General features: G+C 44.0%; 1 protein-coding gene and 1 long non-coding RNA gene across 2 annotated transcripts in view; both read right to left on the reverse strand.

Annotated features, from left to right (window-relative positions):
* LOC110502122 (uncharacterized) overlaps window positions 1–19,886 on the reverse strand; it is a 38,762-nt gene extending 18,876 nt beyond the window's left edge. Inside the window, exons 1-2 of the mRNA XM_036956430.2 lie at window positions 19,445–19,886; window positions 258–429 (exon numbers count right to left, since the gene is read on the reverse strand). Of these exons, the coding sequence (XP_036812325.2) occupies window positions 258–429; window positions 19,445–19,511 (239 nt within the window). The 5' untranslated portion in view covers window positions 19,512–19,886. The remainder of the gene's footprint in view (window positions 1–257; window positions 430–19,444) is intronic.
* LOC149985241 (uncharacterized) overlaps window positions 1–27,614 on the reverse strand; it is a 1,026,866-nt gene that overhangs the window by 655,862 nt on the left and 343,390 nt on the right. The window lies entirely within an intron of this gene.

Here is a 27,614-nt window from a genome sequence, read left to right on the forward strand (position 1 = left end):
TCTACTACAAATAAAAAAACACATGAAAGATTTACACTTCCATTTTAATATACATGCTATCATATCACACACGTCCAATACATTGATTGATTCTAAATGGTACGCTCGTGTGGATATTGGAACAGTGACTTAGTCTTACAGAGTCCTTTTGCTGATTTCCATTTAATTTCCATTTCATTATTTACCCGTTGATAAAGCACATCATGTGAGTCCTAAGAGGACACTGTGTAGTCATAAAGATGGATGTGTGACCTCACCTACAGGTCTCTAGGCCTTGGGCGTGGGCCTCGGTGACCTGTTCCTTGCTGGCAATGGTGACGCCCAGGCTCTCACACAGGTTTTTGGCCAGGCCAAAGGTCAACGAGTAGCGAGCTTCTCCCTCCACGTGGAACACTCCACTATGGCTGCAGCTACGGGACTTTACTATAGCTGGGGAAAGGACGAGAAGGTGAGAGAGAGGTTATTATTGAGGAAATCAGCCTGTGAGACACTGTGACTCCATTTTTTAACTATACATTTTAAAACTGTATAATATTTAGACATCGTCAAAGAAAATGAAAGAACACAACGTGGAAGAAAGGTAACTTTTCAATATGTTCTGAAAAGAACTAGGCATTTACTAGCAACGTACATAGCAACAAGACCAACTGGTGACAAACAAAACAGATGGGTGAAACAAATTAATTTCCTCCTGGCATTAGAAATAAAGTTGACATTCACAATAATTGTCCCATCACAAATTTGGGTTGACAAGAAAAATGTAAAACAGCTAAGCCAAGTTCCCTTGTAATTATGTTATTTCAACCACCTGTCGTCAGAAAAAGAAATCTGACATAATTATGTTGCTTTTCTAAAACTTCTTAATTAACACTTAGCGTTTTTGAATAGGGGTCTTGGGAAATACCTCTGAAATCCGTAGCTAGTTCTTCTAGTATATCACCCAACAGTAAATGAGAAGTATGGGACCAGTTGTGACCTCACTGTAGCTCTGACGTACTAGTATTTATCCAGCACTATCATAACCTGAGTACCTCTATATTAATAGTAATGTCTGTTAGCTTTGTCCTTTAATAGTCTCCTTTAATAGTTTAATAGTCTCCTTTAATAGTTTCCTTTAATAGTCGCTTTACAGTTCATTCATGCTTGGTTTAACAAGGCTTTGTAGAGGCCTATTTTGAGTCCGTTTTACTGTGAAATTAAACATATTTTGCACATTTGAATAACCCTAACTGCCATTATAAAGTTGTTGAGGTCGTTGTTTGCCATTGTGTCACTCAGCATACATATGACTATGCTCCTAAACAATAGACGAATACAACTCATCTTACAAATGTATTCAAGCTAGTTATGTTCATACATTTTCCTATGAGTTATTGCATTTCATAATGCTTTCGATGCAGTCTAAGTGCTGTAAGATATCATGTAATATATCACTCATATAATGTGTTTTAACCTCAAAATGGTTCTGTTTCACAATATTTTTTTCACTGGAGTAAACACACACACACATACACACATGCACGAATGCACACAACCATAAATCATGAGCACAAGATTCTGATTATCTGTCATATCATTGCTTATTGTCGCTTCAACGCTATAACATTCAGTGCATTCAGAAAGTACTCATACCTCTTGACTTTTTCCACATGTTGTTGTGTGATTAACATAGATTTATTTTTTGTCAAATATCTACACAAAATATTCTGTAATGTCAAAGTCGAAGAAAAATTCTAAAATGTTATTTTAATTAATGGAAAGTAAAACACAAATATATTTTGATTAGATACATACAGTGCCTTGCAAAAGTATTCACCCCTCATGGCTTTTTTCCTATTTTGTTGCATTACTGTAATTTTTTTTTATTTGGATGTCATGTAATGGACCTACATAAAATTGGTGAAGTGAAATGAAAAAAATAACTTGTTTCAAAGCATAAAAAAATTGAGAAAAAAAACCCCCGGAAAAACCCCAGAAAGTGGTGCATGCATATGTAATCCCCTTTGCTATGAAGCCGCTAAACAAGATCTGGTGTAACCAATTACCTTCAGAAGTTACATAATTAGTTAAATAAAGTCCACCTGTGTGCAATCTAAGTGTCACATAATCTGTCACATCATCTCAGTATATGTACACATGTTCTGAAAGGCCCCAGAGTCTAAGCAAAGGGCAACACCAAGCAAGCGGCACCATGAAGACCAAGGAGCTCTCCAAACAGGTCAGGGACAAAGTTGAGGAGAAGCATAGATCAGGTTTGGGTTACAAAAAAATATCAGAAACTTTGAACATCCCACGGAGTTCCATTAAATCCATTATTAAAAAATTTAAAGAATATGGCACCACAACATACCTGCCAAGAGATGGCTGCCCACCAAAACTCACGGACCAGGCAAGGAGGGCATTAATTAGAGAGGCAACAAAGAGACCAAAGCTCCACAGCGGAGATTGGAATATCTGTACATAGGACCACTTTAAGCCATACACTCCACAGATCTGGGCTTTATGGAAGAGTGTCCAGAAAAAAATAAGCAAACATGTTTGGTGTTCACCAAAAGGTATGTGGGAGACTCCCCAAACATTTGGAAGAAGGTACTCTGGTCCGATGAGACTAAAATTGAGCTTTTTGGCCATCAAGGAAAACACTTTGTCTGGCTCAAACCCGACACCTCTCATCAACCCAAGAACACCATCCCCATAGTGAAGCATGGTGGTGGCAGCATCATGCTGTGGGGATGTTTTTCTTCGGCAAGGACTGGGAAACTGGTCAGTTGCCTGGTACGGCAACTGCTCCACCCACAACCGTAAGGCTCTCCAGGGTGTAGTGAGGTCTGCACAACGCATCACCGGGGGCAAACTACCTGCCCTCCAGGACACCTACACCACCCGATGTCACAGGAAGGCCATAAAGATCATCAAGGACAACAACCACCCGAGCCACTGCCTGTTCACCCCGCTATCATCCAGAAGGCGAGGTCGGTACAGGTGCATCAAAGCTGGGACCGAGAGACTGAAAAACAGCATCTATCTCAAGGCCATCAGACTGTTAAACAGCCACCACTAACATTGAGTGGCTGCTGCCAACACACTGACTCAACTCCAGCCACTTTAATAATGGGAATTGATGGGAATTGATGTAAAATATATCACTAGCCACGTTAAACAATGTTACTTAATATAATGTTTACATACCCTACATTATTTATCTCATATGTATACGTATATACTGTACTCTATATCATCTACTGCATCTTTATGTAATACATGTATCATTAGCCACTTTAAACTATGTCACTTTGTTTACATACTCATCTCATATGTATATACTGTACTCGATACCATCTAATGCATCTTGCCTATGCCGCTCTGTACCATCACTCATTCATATATACATCTATATATCTTTATGTACATATTCTTTATCCCTTTACACTTGTGTGTATAAGGTAGTAGTTTTGGAATTGTTAGCTAGATTACTCGTTGGTTATTACTGCATTGTCGAAACTAGAAGCACAAGCATTTCGCTACACTCTCATTAACATCTGCTAACCATGTGTGTGTGACAAATAAAATTAGATTTTATTTGATTTGATTTGAGAATTGAAGAAATTATGGATGGTGCTAAATACAGGGAAAATCTTGAGGGAAACCTGTTTCAGTCTTCCAGAGATTTGAGACTGGAACAGAGGTTCACCTTCCAGCAGGACAGTGACCCTAAGCATACTGCTAAAGCAACACTTGAATGGTTTAAGGGGAATAAAATGTATTGGAATGGCCTAGTCATAGCCCAGACCTCAATCCAATTGAGAATCTCTGGTATGACTTAAAGATTCCTGTACACCAGCGGAACCCATCCAACTGTTACGGTGCGTGAATGAGGACCCAAAAGCGAATTAACGTAAACAGAGCTTCTTTAATAACAAAACATACGTAGGCTCAGATGGACCGGCAGATTCCGACAGGACAGGACAAGGTTGCAGCAAACATGACGATAGTCTGGTTCAGGCATGAATAACACAAACAAGAATCCGACAAAGACAGAAACAAAAACAGAGAGAGATATAGAGGACTAATCAGAGGGAAAAAGGGAACAGGTGGGAAAAGGGGTGACGAGGTAGTTAGGAGGAGACAAGGAACAACTGGGGGAAAGAGGGGGAGAAAAGGTAACCTAATAACGACCAGCAGAGGGAGACAGGGTGAAGGGAAAGGACAGAAACAAGACACAACATGACAATACATGACAGTACCCCCCCACTCACCGAGCGCCTCCTGGCGCACTCGAGGAGGAAACCTGGCGGCAACGGAGGAAATCATCGATCAGCGCACGGTCCAGCACGTCCCGAGAGGGAACCCAACTCCTCTCCTCAGGACCGTACCCCTCCCAATCTACTAGGTACTGATGACCACGGCCCCGAGGACGCATGTCCAAAATCCTACGGACCCTGTAGATGGGTGCGCCCTCGACAAGGATGGGGGGGGGGGGGGGGAAGACGAGCGGGGGCGCGAAGAACGGGCTTGACACAGGAGACATGGAAGACCGGGTGGACGCGACGAAGATATCGCGGAAGAAGAAGTCGAACTGCGACAGGATTAATGATCTGGGAAATACGGAACGGACCAATGAACCGCGGGGTCAACTTGCGAGAAGCGGTCTTAAGGGGAAGGTTCTGAGTGGAGAGCCAAACTCTCTGACCGCGACAATATCTAGGACTCTTAGTTCTACGCTTATTAGCAGCCCTCACAGTCTGCGCCCTATAACGGCAAAGTGCAGACCTGACCCTCTTCCAGGTGCGCTCGCAACGTTGGACAAAAGCCTGAGCGGAGGGGACGCTGGACTCGGCGAACTGAGATGAGAACAGCGGAGGCTGGTACCCGAGGCTACTCTGAAAAGGAGATAGCCCGGTCGCAGACGAAGGAAGCGAGTTGTGGGCGTATTCTGCCCAGGGGAGCTGTTCTGACCAAGACGCAGGGTTGCGAAAAGAAAGACTGCGTAAGATGCGACCAATAGTCTGATTGGCCCGTTCTGCTTGACCGTTAGACTGGGGGTGAAAGCCGGAAGAGAGACTGACGGAAGCCCCAATCAAACGGCAAAACTCCCTCCAAAATTGAGACGTGAATTGCGGACCTCTGTCCGAAACGACGTCTGACGGAAGGCCATGAATTCTGAAAACATTCTCGATGATGATTTGTGCCGTCTCTTTAGCAGAAGGAAGCTTAGCAAGGGGAATAAAATGAGCCGCCTTAGAGAACCTGTCGACAACCGTAAGAATAACAGTCTTCCCCGCTGACGAAGGCAGTCCGGTGACAAAATCTAAGGCGATGTGAGACCACGGTCGAGAGGGAATGGGAAGCGGCCTGAGACGGCCGGCAGGAGGGGAGTTACCGGACTTAGTCTGCGCGCAGACCGAACAAGCAGCCACGAAGCGACGCGTGTCATGCTCCCGGGTGGGCCACCAAAAACGCTGGCGAATGGAAGCAAGCGTACCCCGAACGCCAGGGTGGCCGGCTAACTTGGCAGAGTGAGCCCACTGAAGAACGGCCAGACGAGTAGGAACGGGAACGAAAAGAAGGTTCCTGGGACAAGCGCGCGGCGACGGAGTTTGAGTGAGTGCTTGCTTTACCTGCCTCTCAATTCCCCAGACAGTCAACCCGACAACACGCCCCTCAGGGAGAATCCCCTCGGGGTCAGTGGAGGCTACTGAAGAACTGAAGAGACGAGATAAAGCATCAGGCTTGGTGTTCTTAGAGCCCGGACGATAAGAAATCACGAACTCGAAACGAGCGAAAAACAGCGCCCAGCGCGCCTGACGCGCATTAAGTCGTTTGGCAGAACGGATGTACTCAAGGTTCCTATGGTCAGTCCAAACGACAAAAGGAACGGTCGCCCCCTCCAACCACTGTCGCCATTCGCCTAGGGCTAAGCGGATGGCGAGCAGTTTGCGGTTTCCCACATCATAGTTACGTTCCGACGGCGACAGGCGATGAGAAAAATACGCGCAAGGGTGGACCTTGTCGTCAGAGAGGGAGCGCTGAGAAAGAATGGCTCCCACGCCCACCTCTGACGCGTCAACCTCGACCACGAACTGTCTAGAGACGTCAGGTGTAACAAGGATAGGAGCGGATGTAAAACGATTCTTGAGGAGATCAAAAGCTCCCTGGGCGGAAACGGACCACTTAAAGCAAGTCTTGACAGAAGTAAGGGCTGTGAGAGGAGCTGCCACCTGACCGAAATTACGGATGAAACGACGATAGAAGTTCGCGAAGCCGAGAAAGCGCTGCAGCTCGACGCGTGACTTAGGGACGGGCCAATCAATGACAGCCTGGACCTTAGCGGGATCCATCTTAATGCCTTCAGCGGAAATAACAGAACCGAGAAATGTGACGGAGGAGGCATGAAAAGTGCACTTCTCAGCCTTCACAAAAAGACAATTCTCTAAAAGGCGCTGGAGGACACGTCGAACGTGCTGAACATGAATCTGGAGTGACGGTGAAAAAATCAGGATATCGTCAAGGTAAACGAAAACAAAGATGTTCAGCATGTCTCTCAGGACATCATTGACTAATGCCTGAAAGACAGCTGGAGCGTTAGCGAGGCCGAAAGGAAGAACCCGGTATTCAAAGTGCCCTAACGGAGTGTTAAACGCCGTCTTCCACTCGTCCCCCTCCCTGATGCGCACGAGATGGTAAGCGTTACGAAGGTCCAACTTAGTGAAAAACCTGGCTCCCTGCAGGATCTCGAAGGCTGAAGACATAAGAGGAAGCGGATAACGATTCTTCACTGTTATGTCATTCAGCCCTCGATAATCTATGCAGGGGCGCAGGGACCCGTCCTTCTTCTTAACAAAAAAAAACCCCGCTCCGGCGGGAGAGGAGGAGGGGACTATGGTACCGGCGGCAAGAGCTACAGACAAATAATCTTCGAGAGCCTTACGTTCGGGAGCCGACAGAGAGTATAGTCTACCCCGGGGGGGAGTGGTTCCCGGAAGGAGATCAATACTACAATCATACGACCGGTGTGGAGGAAGAGAGGTGGCCCTGGACCGACTGAACACCGTGCGCAGATCGTGATATTCCTCCGGCACCCCTGTCAAATCACCAGGCTCCTCCTGTGAAGAAGAGACAGAGGAAACAGGAGGGATAGCAGACATTAAACATTTCACATGACAAGAGACGTTCCAGGAGAGGATAGAATTACTAGACCAATTAATAGAAGGATTATGACAAACTAGCCAGGGATGGCCCAAAACAACAGGTGTAAAAGGTGAACGAAAAATTAAAAAAGAAATGGTTTCGCTATGATTACCAGAGACAGTGAGGGTTAAAGGTAGCGTCTCACGCTGAATCCTGGGGAGAGGACTACCATCCAAGGCGAACAAGGCCGTGGGCTCCCTTAACTGTCTGAGAGGAATGTCATGTTCCCGAGCCCAGGTCTCGTCCATAAAACAGCCCTCCGCCCCAGAGTCTATTAAGGCACTGCAGGAAGCTGACGAACCGGTCCAGCGTAGATGGACCGACAAGGTAGTGCAGGATCTTGAAGGAGAGACAGGAGTAGTAGCGCTCACCAGTAGCCCTCCGCTTACTGATGAGCTCTGGCTTTTACTGGACATGAAGTGACAAAATGACCAGCGGAACCGCAATAGAGACAGAGGCGGTTGGTGATTCTCCGTTCCCTCTCTTTAGTCGAGATGCGGATACCTCCCAGCTGCATAGGCTCAGCACCCGAGCCGGCAGAGGAAGATGGTAGTGATGCGGAGAGGGGGGCAACGGAGAACGCGAGCTCCTTTCCACGAGCTCGGTGACGAAGATCAACCCGTCGCTCAATGCGAATAGCGAGTTCAATCAAGGAATCCACGCTGGAAGGAACCTCCCGGGAGAGAATCTCATCCTTTACCTCTGCGCGGAGACCCTCCAGAAAACGAGCGAGCAAAGCCGGCTCGTTCCAGCCACTGGAGGCAGCAAGAGTGCGAAACTCAATAGAGTAGTCTGTTATGGATCGATTACCTTGACATAGGGAAGACAGGGCCCTGGAAGCCTCCTCCCCAAAAACAGATCGATCAAAAACCCGTATCATCTCCTCCTTAAAGTCCTGATACTGGTTAGTACACTCAGCCCTTGCCTCCCAGATTGCCGTGCCCCACTCACGAGCCCGTCCAGTAAGGAGAGATATGACGTAGGCGATACGAGCAGTGCTCCTGGAGTAAGTGTTGGGCTGGAGAGAAAACACAATATCACACTGGGTGAGGAACGAGCGGCATTCAGTGGGCTCCCCAGAGTAACACGGCGGGTTATTGATTCTGGGCTCCGGAGATTCGAAAGCCCTGGAAGTGGCCGGTGGATCGAGGCGGAGATGGTGAACCTGTTCTGTGAGGTTGGAGACTTGGGTGGCCAGGGTCTCAACGGCATGTCGAGCAGCAGACAATTCCTGCTCGTGTCTGCCTAGCATCGCTCCCTGGATCTCGACGGCTGAGTGGAGATGATCCGAAGTCGCTGGGTCCATTCTTGGTCGGATTCTTCTGTTACGGTGCGTGAATGAGGACCCAAAAGCGAATTAACGTAAACAGAGCTTCTTTAATAACAAAACATACGTAGGCTCAGATGGACCGGCAGATTCCGACAGGACAGGACAAGGTTGCAGCAAACATGATAGTCATGATAGTCTGGTTCAGGCATGAATAACACAAACAAGAAGCCGACAAAGACAGAAACAAAAACAGAGAGAGATATAGAGGACTAATCAGAGGGAAAAAGGGAACAGGTGGGAAAAGGGGTGACGAGGTAGTTAGGAGGAGACAAGGAACAGCTGGGGGAAAGAGGGGGAGAAAAGGTAACCTAATAACGACCAGCAGAGGGAGACAGGGTGAAGGGAAAGGACAGAAACAAGACACAACATGACAATACATGACACCAACTCTAAGGAGCTGGAGCAGTTTTGCTTTGAAGAATGGGCAAAAATCCAGTGAGCAATTCCAGCGTATATTTGCCATTGTGTTTTACGTTATTGTCCTGCTGAAAGGTGAAAAGGTCTCCCGATATCTGTTGGAAAGTAGACTAAGACAGGTGTCCTCTAGGATTTAGCCTGCGCTTAGCTCTATTGTGTAGAAAATTCTGTATACCTTGCCGATGACAAGCATACCCAGAACATGATGCAGCCATCACTATGCTTGAAAATATGAAGCTGTAAATATGAAGCTGTGATGTGTTGTGTTTTTACCCCAAACCTAACTCTTTGTATTCAGGACCTAAAGTTGGCTTTGGTGCCTTATTGCAAACAGGATGCATTGCTTTGGAATATTTTTTTTCTGTACTGGCTTCCTTCTTTACACTCTGTCATTTAAGTTAGAATTGTATGCAAAACATACACATACAAATTACTACATCACACAAACATCAGTACACAAAAATCACACCTTCCCAGACCCACTAGCTCCCACCCCGATCTCCAGCACCCATATCACTTTCTTCACATGGCCTCAACCTGCACCATTTTGTTTCTCTCCGTCTAACAGGCTCTTGAAATTTTCAGATAATAAAGAATTTGACCGTTCCATTGTGTGAACTATTGAGGATTGGTTGATTTCCAGTTTGAGTATATGTTTTTTAAAGATACCTTATAAGAAGAGTATCGTCCAACCCATCGAGTATCTCACTGCACCCTCATATGTTATGTCTTGAAATATACAGACAGAGGAATTAAAATTACATTTACAATACATTGCAATACCTCTGACATCCATCTTTCTCACTCCGCCTGTAACTTTTGACCCCTTATTTTTTGTTGGCACAAAACTATCTCTATACTTCCATTCGTTTGAATCGTTTACCTTTGTTGTGGCAGAATCAGAATTCTTTAGGTAACATTGATAAAGAAGATGTTTTATCAATGTTCATAAGTATGCTTATGAGGGAAATGACTTGGGGCCCAGAGAGGGGAGAGGTCAGGTTTGTCTTATCTGTGAATGTGTCTGTCACTATTCCTAAACCATGTGAAGGGATGGTGTGATTAATGGGGAACCAGTTAGTTGGCTCCACAATGTCAGTGTGCCAGTCACTCCTCTCCGTAAGCTTGTCCAGGAGGAATTGTATTTTTGATGGAAGTATCTAGAATTGACAATCGATATATACCATTGGATGAGGTAATGTTTTGGTCCTAAGTGGTACCAAGAATGAGAAGTAGAACCTCGTCTAAGAGGGCAAACTGAACAATAATTTATAGCTAATGATGTCTGGCTATAGGATACTCCTTTTTCTGGTAAAAGGTTATTTGTGTAATGTTCCTAATATCTGTTATTTGTCATGTTTTGAGTTTTGATGGGTGTGTCTTGGCTATAAATGATACTAAGAACTGCTTTGTAAGCACTCTCAGAGAATTAATTTATAGACACTGAATTGATCTGAGAGTCACAGGGTTATGGTGAAGCTCATATAATTAAAGATGGACTTTATAATAACTCTTAATTGCTCTCTCGTGATTTGGTGATAGAGGAAATTTCCACGACACCTTCTGACGAGTCCCGTGACACAAAATGCAGAACGCCATCATGTTTGTGAGAGTCTCATCTTACCATAGTGTGGTCATACTAGTGTGTAGACGAAACCGTTCGGAAGTTGGCAGATCAGCGCTACTAACTTCAGACAAGTCCCCTGGGGCTTGTGGTGGTCGATATTCGGAATATTTCATGGTCTGACAAACAGATGCATTGGACTGAGGCTCATCCCATGCAAAAAACATATCTCTAGATTAAACGGCCAAATTGTTATTATTATGATTTTTTTTCTACTTTTACCCATTTTCTCCCTAATTTCGTGATATCCAATTGCTATTTACAGTCTTGTCCCATCGCTGCAAATCCCCTACAGACTCGGGAGATGCGAAGGTCGAGAGCCATACATCCTCCGAAACACAAACCTGCCAAGCTACACTGCTTCTTGATACACTTCTCGCTTAACCCGGAAGCCAGCCTCACCAATGTTGCTGGCAATTTTCCAGCTGGCAATTTTGATAGGGATTTTCTAAATTATGTTACTTAGACTGACGCACACTTAAAGATTTTAACACAGAACTCTATAAAAGGAACAAGACACATGCAGATTTTATGTTTTCAAATTGCTGACAGGTAAGTGTACCAGAGTAACATGGTCTCAATGCCTGCACTATTTGACATTGCTCTATGTTTTGATGTCTCAATGATTCACCACTTGTGTGTCTGACAATTTGCTTTGATCTTCTACCTGTCTGACTGCAGTCTGCTTTGACAACAGCACAGAGTTGTAGAGAGTCATAGTATTGAAGTAGTTCACTTATCAACCTGGTATGTTAACCGATGACATATCACATTGTGAAAATGAACATTAAACATTTATGGCATCAGTAAAACTGCCTGACCCAGCACTTTGGTGAATACCATAGTACTGGCAGAGAGAGGAGGTTGAGCAGGAAGTTACTTTACCGTTAGTGACGGTTGGGCTCGGAGGGTGTAGCTGTAGCTGTGTGTTCACCATGGAACTCTGCATTAGAGGAAAACACACGCATGCACGCGCACGAGCACACGCACCCGCACATACACTTGCCCAGAGTGGATCAAAGTGAACACAGCATTTGGATGGCAGAAGAGAGAGGGTAACCAATGAATCAGAGGTGTTACCATTAGCATGCAGGGAGAGTGGCCATGCACAACTTTGTCACTCCAAGATCCTGTTATTCCAAGGCAGTGACTCTCGAAAAGATGCTATTGTCAGTTAATGGACTTGAAAGGGCCAGAGACCACAGAGGGTCTGGATATACAGAGGCTGCTAGTTGGGAGAAAAGGGAGCTTTTACACAGTGCATGCCAGAATCTCCAGCTGCACTGACTGGAACAGACAGGCTCTTCTCTCGTCTCTCTCCTGTAGCTATACACAGCAAATTACACCACACACACTGATACACACTGATACACTCGGCCTCCAACACCACACCCAATGACACACTGGCCTCCAAACCAACACCGACTGGTACAGTGGCCTCCAAACCAACGCACACTGATACACTGGAATCCAAACCAACAGATTGTGATACACTGGCCTCCAAACCATAAAACATTGATCCACCGGCCTCCAAACCAACACACATTGATACACTGGCCTCCAAACAAAAACACACTGATACACTGTCCTCCAAACCAACACACATTGATACACTGGCCTCCAAACAAAAACACACTGATACACTGTCCTCCAAACCAACACACATTGATACACTGGCCTCCAAACAAAAACACACTGATACACTGGCCTCCAAACAAAAACACACTGATACACTGGCCTCCAAACAAAAACACACTGATACACTGGCCTCCAAACAAAAACACATTGATACACTGGCCTCCAAACAAAAACACACTGATACACTGGCCTCCAAACCAACACACATTGATACACTGGCCTCCAAACCAACACTTTGCGATACACTGACCTCCAAACCAACACTTTGCGATACACTAGCCTCCAAACCAACACACACTAATACACTGGCATCCAAACACTAGCCAGCACCACGACTACCACACAAACTGATACACTGGCCTCAAATCCAAAACATCAGTCAATTTGTCGTCTGTGCTCTGTCTAGCTACGTACATCTTATCAGGCCTGAAAGCCAAACAGCTTGCTCTTTATCACCTATGTCTGATTTTCTCAGACGCAAATCTCTCTCTTATTATCTTTCTCCCTCTCACACACCCCTCTCTCTCTCTCTCTCTCTCTCTCTGTGTGTGTGATGTATGTGTTTATTAAACTCTCTCTGAGAAACAACGCCACAGCCACAAATATAGACTGTCACCATACATTTCTGCAAAATCTCTCTCTCTCTCGCTCTCTGTCAAGATAGTGCAGAGCCAGCATGTTTGTTATGGCTAGCCCTCACTCTGCTGGTCACAGGATCCACAGAGCCAATAGACCGGTGGTACAGGTGAAACATGAGATCCCCCCCCCCCCCCCCCTCACACCCAGGCAAAGTCACCTGAAAGACCTTTTCTCCTTTTAATTTATTTTTATTTCCCCTTTATTGAACCAGGTTGGCCAGTTGAGAACACGTTCTCATTTACAACTGCGACCTGGACAAGATAAAGCAAAGCAGTGTGACAAAACAACAGCACAGTGTTACACAAAAACAAACATACAGTCAATATAAAATAAAAATATCCTAATCTATGTACAGTGTCTGGAAATGTAGAATAGTAGGGAGGTAGTCAATAAATAGACCATAGAGGTGAAATAATTACAGTTTAGCATTGATACTGGAGTGATAGATGTGCAGATGATGATGTGCAAGTAGAGCTACTGGGGTGCAAAAGAGCATAAGGGTAAGTAATAATATGGGGATGAGGTAGTTGGGTGTGCAATTTACAGATTGGCTGTGTACAGATACAGTGATCGTTAAACTGCTCTGACAGCTGATGCTTAAATTTAAAGAGGGACTCCAGCTTCAGAGATTTTTGCAATTTGTTCCAGTCATTGGCAGCAGAGAACTGGAAGGAAAGGCGGCTAAAGTAAGTGTTGGATTTGGGGATGACCAGTGCAATATATATGCTAGAGCATGTACTACAGGTGGGTGTTGCTATGGTGACTAGTGAGCTGAGAAAAGGTGGGGCTTTACCTAGCAAAGAATAATAGATGACCTGGAGCCAGTGGGTTTGGCGACGGATATGTAGTGTGGGTCAGCCAACGAGAGCATACAGGTCGTAGTGGTGGGTAGTATATAGGGCTTTGGTGACAAAACGGATGGCACTGTGATAGACTACATCCAGTTTGCTGAGTAGGGTGTTGGGGGCTATTTTATAAATGACATGGCCGAAGTCAAGGATCGGTAGGATTGTCCGTTTTACGAGGGTATGTTTGGCAACGTGAGTGAAGGAGGCTTTGTTGCGAAATAGGACGCCAATTCTAGGTTCAATTTTGTATTGGAGATGCTTAATGTGAGTCTGGGAAGGAGAGTTGACAGTCTAACCAGACACCTAGGTATTTGTAGTTGTCCACATATTCTAAGTCAGAACCGTCCTGAGTAGTGATGCTAGTCGGGCGGGAGGGTGCGGGCCGCAATCGTTTGAAGAGCATGCACTTAGTTTTACTAGCATTCAAAAGCAGTTGGAGGCCACAGAAGGAGTGTTGTATGGCGTTGAAGCTCGTTTGGAGGTTTGTTAGCACAGTGTCCCAAGAAGGGCAGATGTATACAGAATGGTGTCGTCTACGTAGAGGTGGATCAGAGAATCAACACAGCAAGAGCGAAATCATTGATATATACAGAGAAGAGAGTCGGCCCGAGAATTGAACCCTGTGGCACCCCCATAGAGACTGCCAGAGGTCAGGACAGCAGGCCCTCCGATTTGACACACTTAACTCTATCTGAGAAGTAGTTGGTGAACCAGGCGAGGCAGTCATTTGAGAAGCCAAGGCTATTGAGTAAGAATGTGGTGATTGACAGAGTCAAAAGCCTTGGCCAGGTTGATGAAGACGGCTGACAGTACTGTCTTTTATTGATGGCGGCTATGATATCGTTTATGACCTTGAGCATGGCTGAGGTGCACCCATGACCAGCTCGGAAACCAGATTGCATAGTGGAGCAGGTACGATGGGATTCGAAATGGTCGGTGATCTGTTTGTTAACTTGGCTTTCAAAGATTTTAGGAGGACAGGGAAGGATGGATTTAGGTCTATAACAGTTTGGGTCTAGAGTTTCTCCCCCTTTGAAGAGGGGGATGACCGCGGCTGCTTTCCAATCTTTGGGGATCTCAGATGATACGAAAGAGAGGTTGAATAGGCTAGTAATAGGGTTTGCAGCAATTTCAGCTGATAATTTCAGAAAGAGATGGTCCAGATTTTCTAGCCCAGCTGATTTGTAGGGATCCAGATTTTGCAGCTCTTTCAGAACATCAGCTGTCTGGATTTGTGTGAAGGAGAAGCAGGGGGCTTGGGCAAGTTGCTGCCGTGGGTGCTGAGATATTGGCCATGGTAAGGGTAACCAGGTGGAAAGCATGGCCAGCCATAGAAGAAATGCTTATTGAAATTAACGATTATCGCAGATATATTGGTGGTGACAGTGTTTCCTATCCTCAGTGCTGTGGGTAGCTGGGAGGAGGTGATCTTATTCTCCATGGACAATTTATTTTGGAATTAGTGCTACAAGAAGCAATTTTCTGTTTGAAAAAGCTAGCCTTAGCTTTCCTAACTGACTGAGTATATTGGTTCCTGACTTCCTTGAAAAGTTGCATATTGTGGTGGCTATTCGATGCTAATGCAAAATACCACAGGATGTTTTTGTGCTGGTCAAGGGCAGTCAAGTCTGGGGTGAAGCAATGAGTATATCGGTTCTTAGTTATACATTTTTTGAATGGGAAATGTTTATTTAAGATGGAGAAGAAAACTCTTTTGAAGACCAAACAGGCATCCTCTACTGACGGGATGAGGTCAATATCTTTCCAGGATACCTGGGCCAGGTCGATTAGAAAGGCCTGCTCGCTGAAGTGTTTTAGGCAGCATTTTGACAGTGATGAGGGCTGGTCGTTTGGCTGTGGACCCATAAAGCACGCAGGCAATGAGGCAGTGATTACTGAGATCCTGGTTGAAGACAGCGGAGGTGTATTTAGAGGGCAAGTTGGTCGGGATGATATCTAAGAGGGTGCCCATGGTTACATATTTAGGGTTGTACCTGGTAGGTTCCTTGATAATTTGTGTGAGATTGAAGGCATCTAGCTTAGATTGTAGGACCTGGGTGTTAAGCATGTCCTAGTTTAGGTCACCTAACAGTACAAACTCTGAAGATAGATGGGCGGCGATCAATTCACATATGGTGTCCAGGGCATAGCTGGGGGCTGAAGGGGGTCTATAACAAGCGGCAAAAGTGAGAGACTTGTTTCTGGAAAAGTGATTTTTTTTAAGTAGAAGCTCAAATTGTTTGGGCACAGACCTGGATAGTATGACAGGACTCTGCAGGCCTCAGTAGATTGCAACTTCTTCGCCTTTGGCAGTTCTATCTTGTCTGAAAATGTTATAGTTAGGGTTGGAAATTGTAGGATTTTAGGTGGCCTTCCTAAGCCAGGATTCAGACACGGCTAGGACATCCGGGTTGACAGATGAATTAAGCAGTGAATTAAACAAACTTAGGGAGGCTTCTAATGTTAACATGCATGAAACCAAGGCTTTTATGGTTACGTAAGTCAACAAATGAGAGCACCTGGGGAATGGGAGTGATGCTGGGGGCTGCAGGGCCTGGGTTAACCTCTACATCACCAGAGGAACAGAGGAGGAGTAGTATAAGGGTACGGCTAAAGGCTATAGGAACTGGTTGTCTACTGCATTCGGAACAGAGAGTAAAAGGAGCAGATTTCTGGGCATGGAAGAATAGATTCAAGGCATAATGTACAGACAAGGGTATAGTAGGATTTGAGTATAGTGGAGGTAAGCCTAGGCGTTGAGTGACGATGAGAGAGGTTTTGTCTCTAGAGGCACCATTAAAGCCAAGTGAGGTCACCACATGTGTGGGGGGTGGAGCAAAACGGCTAGCTAAGTCATATTGAGCAGGGCTGGATGCTCTACAGTGAAATAAGACAAAAATCACTAACCAAAACAGCAAAAGACAAGGCATATTGACATTAGGGAGACATGTGTAGCCGAGTGATCATAGGATCAGTGAGTAGCTAGGCGAGCTGGAGGCACAGAGATTCAGACAGCTAGCAGGCCGCGGCTAGCAGGCTAGCAGATGGGCCTCAGAGGGAAGTCGCAATGGAAGAGCCAGTTGAAACCCCCTCGGATGGTTACGTCGGCAGACTAGTCGAGATTGATTCGTGAGGCTCTGTGTCGGCAGCAAAGGGTCCAGGCCAATTGGCAAAAGAGGTATTAAAGCCCAGGAATTGTCTGATGGATCTCTTCAGCTAGCTGGGAGATGGGCCTAGCTCCAAGCTAACTCCTGCCCCTCTTTCTCCCGTTTCTCTGTCTCTCTCTCAGTGACCCATTCATTTCCCCCCTTATGTCTTTCAAAGACTTTTAGCTTATAGGCTCACAAATCTTACATCAAAATTGAGAGAACCTTTTAGTGGATAAATCCACAATATGACCTTTTAAATGTTTCTATCCTAACCTCTGAACACTTACATGATTATCGACTTGCAGTGAAAGCTCACAGACATCTCTGTGAAAAAATAGACTTAGCTACAGCCGCTGTATTGGTCCCAGATACAAAATGTAGTCTGTTTGGGTATTAGAGATGGTCAGGCTTGCCTCATGCAGTAAGGGTCTGTATACATTACAGAAAGAGGCATTTGGAGCAGCTTTCCCTTGGCTACAAAGACTTCAGTGTATATGAACAGTGAAGAGAAGGAAGGGGGCGGGGGTACAGCCTGGCTACTGGGGAACCTAAGACTCACAGAGAGGCTTTAAATCATAATTAATAGGTTTAACAGCATTCTTGAAGATACAGTACTGCTGAAATACGAGGTACCCCCCGTTTAAGATCAGTTTAAATGCCAATCAGCTTTTGACTGAGTGAAGGGGCCACCAAAAGTGCTGGAGAGAAAGGGAGAGAAGGAGGAGAGGAACGACTCAACTTAGTGGTGGCCGGCTGTAAGGCCTATGTGTGATTGGTTGGTAGAGAAGGATAGAGAAGTGTATAGGAGGGTAGAAGGGTATTGGACAGGGGCCAAACAAGTGCCCAGGCAGATCAGATGGCAGGTGACGGTAGTACCAGCGTGCATGGGCACAAGGCCTCTTTGTGAGGCCCTAGTGCTGGTCCACAGGAACCCCTCACCTTGGAAATGGACACCCAGAGGTACGGGAGGGGTCGTTACGCCAGGGGAGCAAATACAGCCACTGGCATGGGCTGGTCTCTGTGAGGTGTGTGTGCGTGCATGCATGTGTCCAGCCTGGACGGACACAGCCTGCTCTGGCCCTGTGCATACCTGTAGCCATCTGATCAATCAGGCCTTGTCTAACGTGCTCTAAGGAGCGGAGTGAAGCTGGCCAACTGCCAAGACACCCTGAGCAAACAACCCAGCAATGGGTTAATGCCTAGCTCATATTTCTGTAACGTAAGCATTATGCATGGATGTCGTTATGTGCATGTGTATTTGTGAGCGAGTGTGTCTAAAGCAAAACCTGCTTTTGAAAAAGTATATCCATTGGACGGCCGCATTAGCCAGAGGGGCTAGGAGAGCAAGTATTTTCTGAAGGTCAAATTTCAGGGTCCTATTGCTTTGGTCATTTACAGAACCATATGTGGATTGGATCTCCAGTCATGGGAGAGGCCTTGTTAATGGGTTATTGGTTTACATTGATGTCTGGACTGCAGCACATTTAGAGTTCAAAGACTGGGCAGGATGAGCTGTAACTACCCCAGGACTCAACTCACCGGACACCCAATTACTGTGAACACACACATAGATGCACACACACACAGCTATCATCTTCATACAACCCTTCATTCCCTAAGGTTAAACCAAGAGGCATAAACGTGTAGGAATACACAGGGGAAATGTGAACACACTAACTATAGCTCCTCTTTGTTTGTCTTTAAACCGGTCAGATTTACAGCTGCACGCTGGCTGTGCTTTGGCACAGAGCCAGAGAGGAGGCACAGCGAGATCCCTCCCAGCCAAATCAAAGAGAGCGAGACTAACCCAGACCTGTTTGATTCAGCACCAACTTCCCCTTGTCAGAAAGATGCCGCCCTGAGACACAAATCCAATCAAGAGCCCTTACTGAAAGCATGAGGGAGCGAGAGACAAAGAAAATGAAAGACAGCGAGAGAGAAACAGAGAGAGAGAGAAAGAGAGAGAGAGAGAGAGAAAGGTAGAGGAATTAATGAATATCCTTAGAAAATGCAGCGTAAAAGCACGGCAGCATAGCTCTCAGCTGTGGTCAGACAATGAATAGAGCTCTTTCGTATCCTCACATTGATTGAAGTGCAGATAGATGCTTTCTGAAGGCTACAGTGGCCATACAATACCAAGATAACCGGCTGAAGGAATGAGAAATGAGCAGCTGCCCGGCATGGGCTCATTGTTCTCCTCCCTAACACACTCAGTGGTGAGTGTGTATGTGAGCATGTGTGAGAGAAAGAGAGAGAGAGAGAGAGACTTTCTCCTTTGTGTCTGTGCTGTCATGAGTCTCAGACTGCCAGACGTAAGCCTGTCTGTGCTAGTGTAGCCTAGCGCACGTTGCTTTTCTGGCGTCTACTCATCCATTCCACAGGCACTGCCTCAGCCTATCCTACTCTCTTCTTACACACACACACACACACACACACACACACACACACATACACACACTATACATGCTCATCAAGTGCTGATAATGACAAAAACTACACTGTCTCGCCATAAAATCTACCAACAAAGGAGAGTGTTTCCAGGCTGAAAGCAGAGAAAAAAAGCCCCAGACAAAGAGGTGTCTGCTGGGCAGAGAGAGATGCACAGCCTCACCTTGAGCCGGTTCCAACCTGGAGGAGGCCAGTAATCCAAAGGTAACCCCAAAGAGCAGAGTCCACATCTTGGTCTTAGCGTCTGGCGATGGCTGGGTGAGTTACTGGATGAGTATGAAGTGTGTATGGTCTCTCCAGTTGTCCTATCTTCTCTGTGTCAGGAGTGAGTGTGTGTGTGTGTGTGGGGGGGGGGGGGGGGGTTATGTGTGTGTGTGTGAGTGAGTGTGTGTGAGAGAGAGATAAAGAGAGAGAGAGGGAGAGTCCGGTCCTCTAAAGGGAGTGGGTGTCTGGTAGCTATTGGAGCTGAGACAGACTTTGCCCAACTTTTTTTTATTCTCTGCGAGAGAGGGTTTCTGAGCCTTGTGACAGGCAGAATCGGGAAGAGGGTGGTGCATGTGTGTACACACCCTTCTGCCTCTCCCTCTCTTGCTCCCTCCCACCCTACCTTGCGCAGCCTCTCTCTCCATTTTTTCTCTCTCAATCGCTCTTTTTTCTCTTTCCTGTCACTGTCTGCTTCTTCAGTTTTTTATTAGCTTGGAAGGTGCCCCCCTCTTGTGTTTTGCTAACTATCCTCTTTCCGCTCCCCCTTCTATCCCTGTTCTACCTTTCTCTCATTCTGTCTATGACAGCAACAGTTGCTGAGTGCGCATCTGGTCTTTTGTTTTCTCCCTGCTCTGCTTTCAATGAATATCCTCCTCCCCTCTCCTCTCTCTCAACCCCCCCCCCCCCTCCTCCCCTCCAATCTCAACAACCAGAATGATATATTGAGTGCCACTATGTCATCGGATTAAATAGAGATCACTTCTACTCTTACTAGGGGCTTTATTTCAAGCCCCCTACCTATCCTAGTCTCTTTTCACTGGTATGTGAACTGGAGGTATTTCAGCCATATTCATATTGCTTTCACCTAGCTAAGTCCTATAGATCAGTGGTCAATGAGAATTCAAGGAGAGCCTAATGAGACAGAACCATGAACTGACTGACTACATAAGCATGAAGGAAACTACATTGATGTTCATGAAGATTTGTTCCAGCTCTAGTCTCAGCTGTGAAGGGCCAAAAATAGCTTTGACCTCATGTTAGATGGAATTTAGATGGCATCTATGCGATGATTAAGGAAGCTGTCAATGGGAGTAATATTATCACTATGTTCATATTTAGCTTCTAACTGAAAATACCTAGGTTTTTTCAGGTCTAAAGATAAGAAATCAGACAAAATCTTTGTTCATGTTCAAGTCCTTGGTCCTTTCAGTTCTAAAGGAATGTACTCTGGCAAAATCTTTGTACATTTCCAAGTAAGTACCTACAGCAGGTCAACAACATGAAAGGTGGAGTCCTATTGTAGTTGTCTTGTTTTCTGCTTCTCAACCAAACACGTATAGAGACTGCTGTAATGGCCCAGCCGATAATTTAACTAAACACGTGTATATAAAGTAGGTTATGTGAAACACCTTGTGATTCTACATTCATATGAGGTACATTCCCCTGTGTATTTATTTGGACAGTGAAAATAAAATGTTTAATTTGGCTCTATACTCTAGCATTTTGGATTTGAGATCAAATGTTTTATATGTGGCGAAAGTACAGAATGTCACCTTTTATTTTAGGGTATTTTCATACATATCTGTTTAGAAATGAATGCAAATTATGTATCTAGACGACCTATTGAATGTGTCATAAGTGTTGATACAAAAGTACTTATAGTGTATTAAATATAGTAAAATGTTTAGTATTTCGTCCCATATTCCTAGCATACAATGACTACATCAAGCTTGTGACTCACAAACTTGTTGGATGCATTTGCAGTTTGTTTTGGTTGTGCTTCAGATTATGTTGTGCCCAATAGATATGAACGATAAATTATGTATTGTGTAATTTTGGAGTCACTTTTATTGTAAATAAGAATAGAATATGTTTCTGAACACTTCTACATTAATGTGGATGCCTCCATGATTACAGATAATCATTACTGAATCGTGAATTATGTTGAGTGAGAAAGTTACAGATGCACAAAGATCATGCCCCAAAAATATGCTAATCTCTCACCAGTACCAATAACGTTGGAGGGTAGCGTTTTAGGTGAGGTATGATTTGTTATATCTCTATTTGTTTATCCTATATACAATACATCATCTATCTATGTGAGGCAATAGAGGGAACGAGTGAGAAATAAACCACTGTGTTCAGTTCATTAGGTGAGAGATAAAGTGAGCATTGTTATGGCTTATCTTTATCACACCAAATAAAATATGATGGTACAGAGAAATATGGCTGGAACTCCCACCATCTTGATGACAGCTCTAGAGGATTGGCCATGTTACAGTGAGAGGAAACAGCGTGGGAGTGTTGTGAATGGCAAATCGCCCTCTAGGTATTTGCTGTGTAAAAAGCTAAAGTTTTGACATGCTAACAGTAAAACAGTCAGGACTGTGTAAAGCAATAATATGGCAATAAAACAAAGTGTGCAAGGTGTTGCATTACACAGTGAATACAGTGCCTTCAGAAAGTATTAATACCCTTTGACTTATTCCACATTTTGTTGTATTACAGCCTGAATTCGACATGGATTAAATAGATTTTATTTATCACCCGTCTACACACCATACCCCATAATGAAAACTGAAAACATGAGAATAGAAATCTTTGCTAATTTCTTGAAAGTGAAATACAAAAATATCTAATTAATAACCCTGAGTCATTACTTTGTAGAACCATCTTCGGCAGCTATCACAGATGTCTTTCTGGGTATGTCTCAAAGAGCTTTCCACACCTGGATTGCTGTTGCCCATTATTGTTTAAAAAATGTAATAGTTGACCATTGCTTGGCAACCATTTTCTGGTCTTGCAATAGATTTTCAAGTAGATTTAAGTCAAAACAGTCAGGAACATTCACTGTGTTCTTGGTAAGGAACTCCAGTGTAGATTTGGCCTTGTGTTTTAGGTTATTGTCCGGCTGAAAAGTCAATTAATCTCACAGTGTCTGGTGGAAAGCAGACTGAACCAGGTTTTCCTGTACGATTTCTTCTGTGCTTAGCTTCATTCAGTTTCTTTTTTATCTTGAAAAACTCTCCAGTCCTCAACCGTTACAAGCATACCCATAACATGATGCAGCCACCACTATGTTTGAAAATATGGAGAGTGTTACTCAGTAATGTGTTGTATTGGATTTGCCTTAAACATAACACTTTCTATTCAGGACAAAAAGTTAATCCCTTTGCCACATTTTTTGCAGTATAACTTTAGTGCTTCCTTCTTTTCATTCTGTCAATTAGGTTAGTATTGTGGAGTAACTTGTTTATCCATCCACTGTTTTGTCCTATGACGGCTATTAAACTCTGTAACTGTAATCGTTGGCCTCATGGTGAAATCATGAGTGGTTTTAGGAAGGAGTTAGGAAGGGCGCCTGTGTCTTTGTAAAGACGTGGTTGTATTGTGATACAACATCCAAAGTGTAAGTAATAACTTCACCATGCTCAAAGGGATATTCAATGTCTGCTTTTTTAAATGTTTACCCATCTACCAATAGGTTCCCTTTTTTCTGAGGCATTGGAAAACCTCCCTGGTTGAATCTATGTTTCAATTTCACTGCTCAATTTACAGATAATTGTATTTGTTGGGTACAGAGATGAGGTAGCCATTAAAAAATAATGTTAAACACTTATTGCACACAGAGATAGTCTATGCAACTTATGTGACTTGTTAATAAGCACATTTTTACTCCTGAACTTATTTAGGCTTGCCATAAGAAAAGGTTTGAATAAGGCTTTGATTTCTTGTCACACAGATGGAAAAGGAGCCTACTAAAAAGGAGGGGTTGAGTGGAGCTGAAGGGTGGGATTAAAAACAACAAGATAAGTAATGTAAAATATTCTGTGTCTGTACAATATATATATGTTCAGAACTTTTGTGAAACAGCACAGTTAAAAATATATATGGCAAAATAGAAATCAAACTTGATGGTCTACAGAGATAGATGGAGGGGGTTGATGGAAGTTGAAGGATGAACTAAAAAAAAAAAGAACTATTGTAAAAATACATTGTGTACGTAAAGTATGTACTGTATAAGATGGAAGTAGAAGACTAAGTGTTGTTGTTCATTAGTTTTCTCCAAATAGGGGAGGGGTGGTAGGGTGATGGGAAAATTATATATAATAATATTTTTTTGAAATATATCTATAAACTGGGTGGTTCGAGCACTGAATGTTGATTGGCTGACAGCCGTGGTGTATCAGACAGGATACCACGGGTAAGACAGAACATCTATTTTTACTGCTCTAATTACATTGGTAATAGCAATAAGGCACCTCGGGGGTTTGTGGTATATGGCCAATATACCACGGCTAAGGGCTGTCTCCAGGCACCCCACGTTGCCTCATTCATAAGAATAGCCCGTAGCCGTGGTATATTGGCCATATACCACACCACCTCGGGCCTTATTGCTTAAGTATGTACACAGTAACAGTCAAAAGTTTGGAAACATCTACTCATTCAAGGCTTTTCCTTAATTTGTACTATTTTCTATCAAAACTATGAAATAACACATATGGAATCATGTAGTAACCAAAAAAGTGTTAAACAAATCTAAATACATTTTTGATTTTAGATTCTTCAAAGTAGCCACTCTTTGCCTTGATGACAGCTTTGCAAACTCTTGGCATTCTCTCAACCAGCTGCATGAGGTAGTCAACTGGAATGCATTTACAGTGCCTTGCGAAAGTATTCGGCCCCCTTGAACTTTGCGACCTTTTGCCACATTTCAGGCTTCAAACATAAAGATATAAAACTGTATTTTTATGTGAAGAATCAACAACAAGTGGGTCACAATCATGAAGTGGAACGACATTTATTGGATATTTCAAACTTTTTTAACAAATCAAAAACTGAAAAATTGGGCGTGCAAAATTATTCAGCCCCTTTTACTTTCAGTGCAGCAAACTCTCTCCAGAAGTTCAGTGAGGATCTCTGAATGATTCAATGTTGACCTAAATGACTAATGATGATAAATACAATACACCTGTGTGTAATCAAGTCTCCGTATAAATGCACCTGCACTGTGATAGTCTCAGAGGTCCGTTAAAAGCGCAGAGAGCATCATGAAGAACAAGGAACACACCAGGCAGGTCCGAGATACTGTTGTGAAGAGGTTTAAAGCCGGATTTGGATACAAAAATATTTCCCAAGCTTTAAACATCCCAAGGAGCACTGTGCAAGCGATAATATTGAAATGGAAGGAGTATCAGACCACTGCAAATCTACCAAGACCTGGCCGTCCCTCTAAACTTTCAGCTCATACAAGGAGAAGACTGATCAGAGATGCAGCCAAGAGGCCCATGATCACTCTGGATGAACTGCAGAGATCTACAGCTGAGGTGGGAGACTCTGTCCATAGGACAACAATCAGTCGTATATTGCACAAATCTGGCCTTTATGGGAGAGTGGCAAGAAGAAAGCCATTTCTTAAAGATATCCATAAAAAGTGTTGTTTAAAGTTTGCCACAAGCCACCTGGGAGACACACCAAACATGTGGAAGAAGGTGCTCTGGTCAGATGAAACCAAAATTGAACTTTTTGGCAACAATGCAAAACGTTATGTTTGGCATAAAAGCAACACAGCTGAACACACCATCCCCACTGTCAAACATGGTGGTGGCAGCATCATGGTTTGGGCCTGCTTTTCTTCAGCAGGGACAGGGAAGATGGTTCAAATTGATGGGAAGATGGATGGAGCCAAATACAGGACCATTCTGGAAGAAAACCTGATGGAGTCTGCAAAAGACCTGAGACTGGGACGGAGATTTGTCTTCCAACAAGACAATGATCCAAAACATAAAGCAAAATCTACAATGGAATGGTTCAAAAATAAACATATCCAGGTGTTAGAATGGCCAAGTCAAAGTCCAGACCTGAATCCAATCGAGAATCTGTGGAAAGAACTGAAAACTGCTGTTCACAAATGCTCTCCATCCAACCTCACTGAGCTCAAGCTGTTTTGCAAGGAGGAATGGGAAAAAATGTCAGTCTCTCGATGTGCAAAACTGATAGAGACATACCCCAAGCGACTTACAGCTGTAATCGCAGCAAAAGGTGGCGCTACAAAGTATTAACCTAAGGGGGCTGAATCATTTTGCACGGCCAATTTTTTCAGTTTTTGATTTGTTAAAAAAGTTTGAAATATCCAATAAATGTCGTTCCACTTCATGATTGTGTCCCACTTGTTGTTGATTCTTCACAAAGAAATACAGTTTTATATCTTTATGTTTGAAGCCTGAAATGTGGCAAAAGGTCGCAAAGTTCAAGGGGGCCGAATACTTTCGCAAGGCACTGTAAATTAACCGGCGTGCCTTGTTAAAAGTTAATTTGTGGAATTTCTTTCCTTCTTAATATGTTTGAGTCAACCAGTTGTGTTGTGACAAGGTAGGGTGGTATACAGAAGATAGCCCTATATGGTAAAAAAGCAAGTCCATATTATGGCAAAAACAGTTCAGATAAGCTAAAAGAAACAACAGTCCATCATTACCTTATGACATGAAGGTCATTCAATCCAGATCTTTGAATGTTTCTTCAAGTGCAGTTGCAAAAACCATCAAGCACTATGATGAAACTGGCTCTCATCAGGACTGCCACAGGAAAGGAAGACCCAGAGTTACCAGAGTATAAGTTCATTCCACAATTGTTTAGAAAAAAGCAGAATTTGGAAAAGGAGTTACAAGCCTCAGATTGCAGCCCAAATAAATGAGTTCAAGTAACAGACACATCTCAACATCAACTGTTCAGAGGAGACTGCGTAAATCAGGCTTTCATGGTGGAACATTGGAACGGAATGAAAAAAAATATTGATTGGAAAATAATTCCCGTTCCAACCCCTGGATGTAATACACAAGAAGATGATGTGAGAGAGTGAATAAAGTGTGATTAATGATGGGATCAACTTGAGTGAGGCATACTGTGCTGTAGGATAAAGAGTAACTAGCATAAACCACAGTGACTAAAGCAGTCTCCATCTGTCTCCACCACTCCCTCTTTCTCTGTATCATACTTTACCTCACACTTCCTCAACATGTTATTTCCTGTTCAGCCGTTGGCATGGCAACACATTTTTGTTTGTTTTCTCTGGTAATGACAGGGTACAAAGCAAAAGCAGATAACGAGACGCCCACATGCCGACACAAAACACTCATTTGTGTTCTCATCAAAAGAGCTGGAGGTAATGAAAGTGCACTTACACGCATGAAAAGACTCCCAGGACTGGAGTTAAGACAAAGAATTATGAAGATTAAATATACAATCTGTATAAACTAGCATGTAGTGTTGAATATGTATCGGAGATAGAGAGAGACAGAAACAGAGACAAAGAGGGAGAGCGAGCTAGGCTGAGCTCTAGACCACCAAGCCTAGTTGAGTTACCCTCCAGAGAACAATGGCTGTCCTAGTTTCTTTCTGTGGGGAGACAACAGTGACCCACACGGAAAAGACGGTCCTGTCCTTCATGGGTGCGCTAGGCCTTTTGTGTCATATTTGCTGTTGTCGACTAAGGTCTTTTAAAGCACTTAGGCACACAGCGACTGTCATGGCCAAATGTAGGAGAGACAAAAATGTCTGACAAAATGTCAACAGCGTAGCACAATGGAATACTTCAGATGCTCAAACAGCAAACCATTTCACTTGTGCTTACCTGTTTCTTAGTCAAAAGTACACAGGAACTTGCTTAAGAGTGAACATGGCCTTTGACTGAGAGGATAATATTTATTTAAAAGGGGTCAGTTTCATTTCATTGATGTCTGGGATATAAACCCTTAAGGAATAATGAGAGACAGGTTGACAGACAGCCAGGCAATAGAACTAGAGAGAGAGAACACAGAGAGCGATATAGGAGGGAGAAGCAGACAATCAGAGACAAAGAAAAATGTATTGAGCTGTCTGTGAGCATTCTCAATAATTGAACCAAAAGCAAAACAAATCCAACTTGGTTCTGTTCTGGCTCTCCACATGACGTAAGTATGAGTAGAATAGGAGCACAGGAGGTTAACTGGTGTGTGGCAGGCGAGCCTAAACCCCCAAAATGTACTGACTGAGTCAGCCAGTACACACCCAGTAAGAGTTTCCACCGCTCTCATTGGTTTGCTCTCAAGCACGCACACGCACGTTCACACACAGACACAGACAGAGACACA

The sequence above is a fragment of the Oncorhynchus mykiss genome, chromosome 2 (genome assembly GCF_057628025.1).
Source record: "Oncorhynchus mykiss isolate SJ-2025 chromosome 2, ASM5762802v1, whole genome shotgun sequence".
In the NCBI taxonomy this organism is placed as follows: Eukaryota; Metazoa; Chordata; class Actinopteri; order Salmoniformes; family Salmonidae; genus Oncorhynchus; species Oncorhynchus mykiss.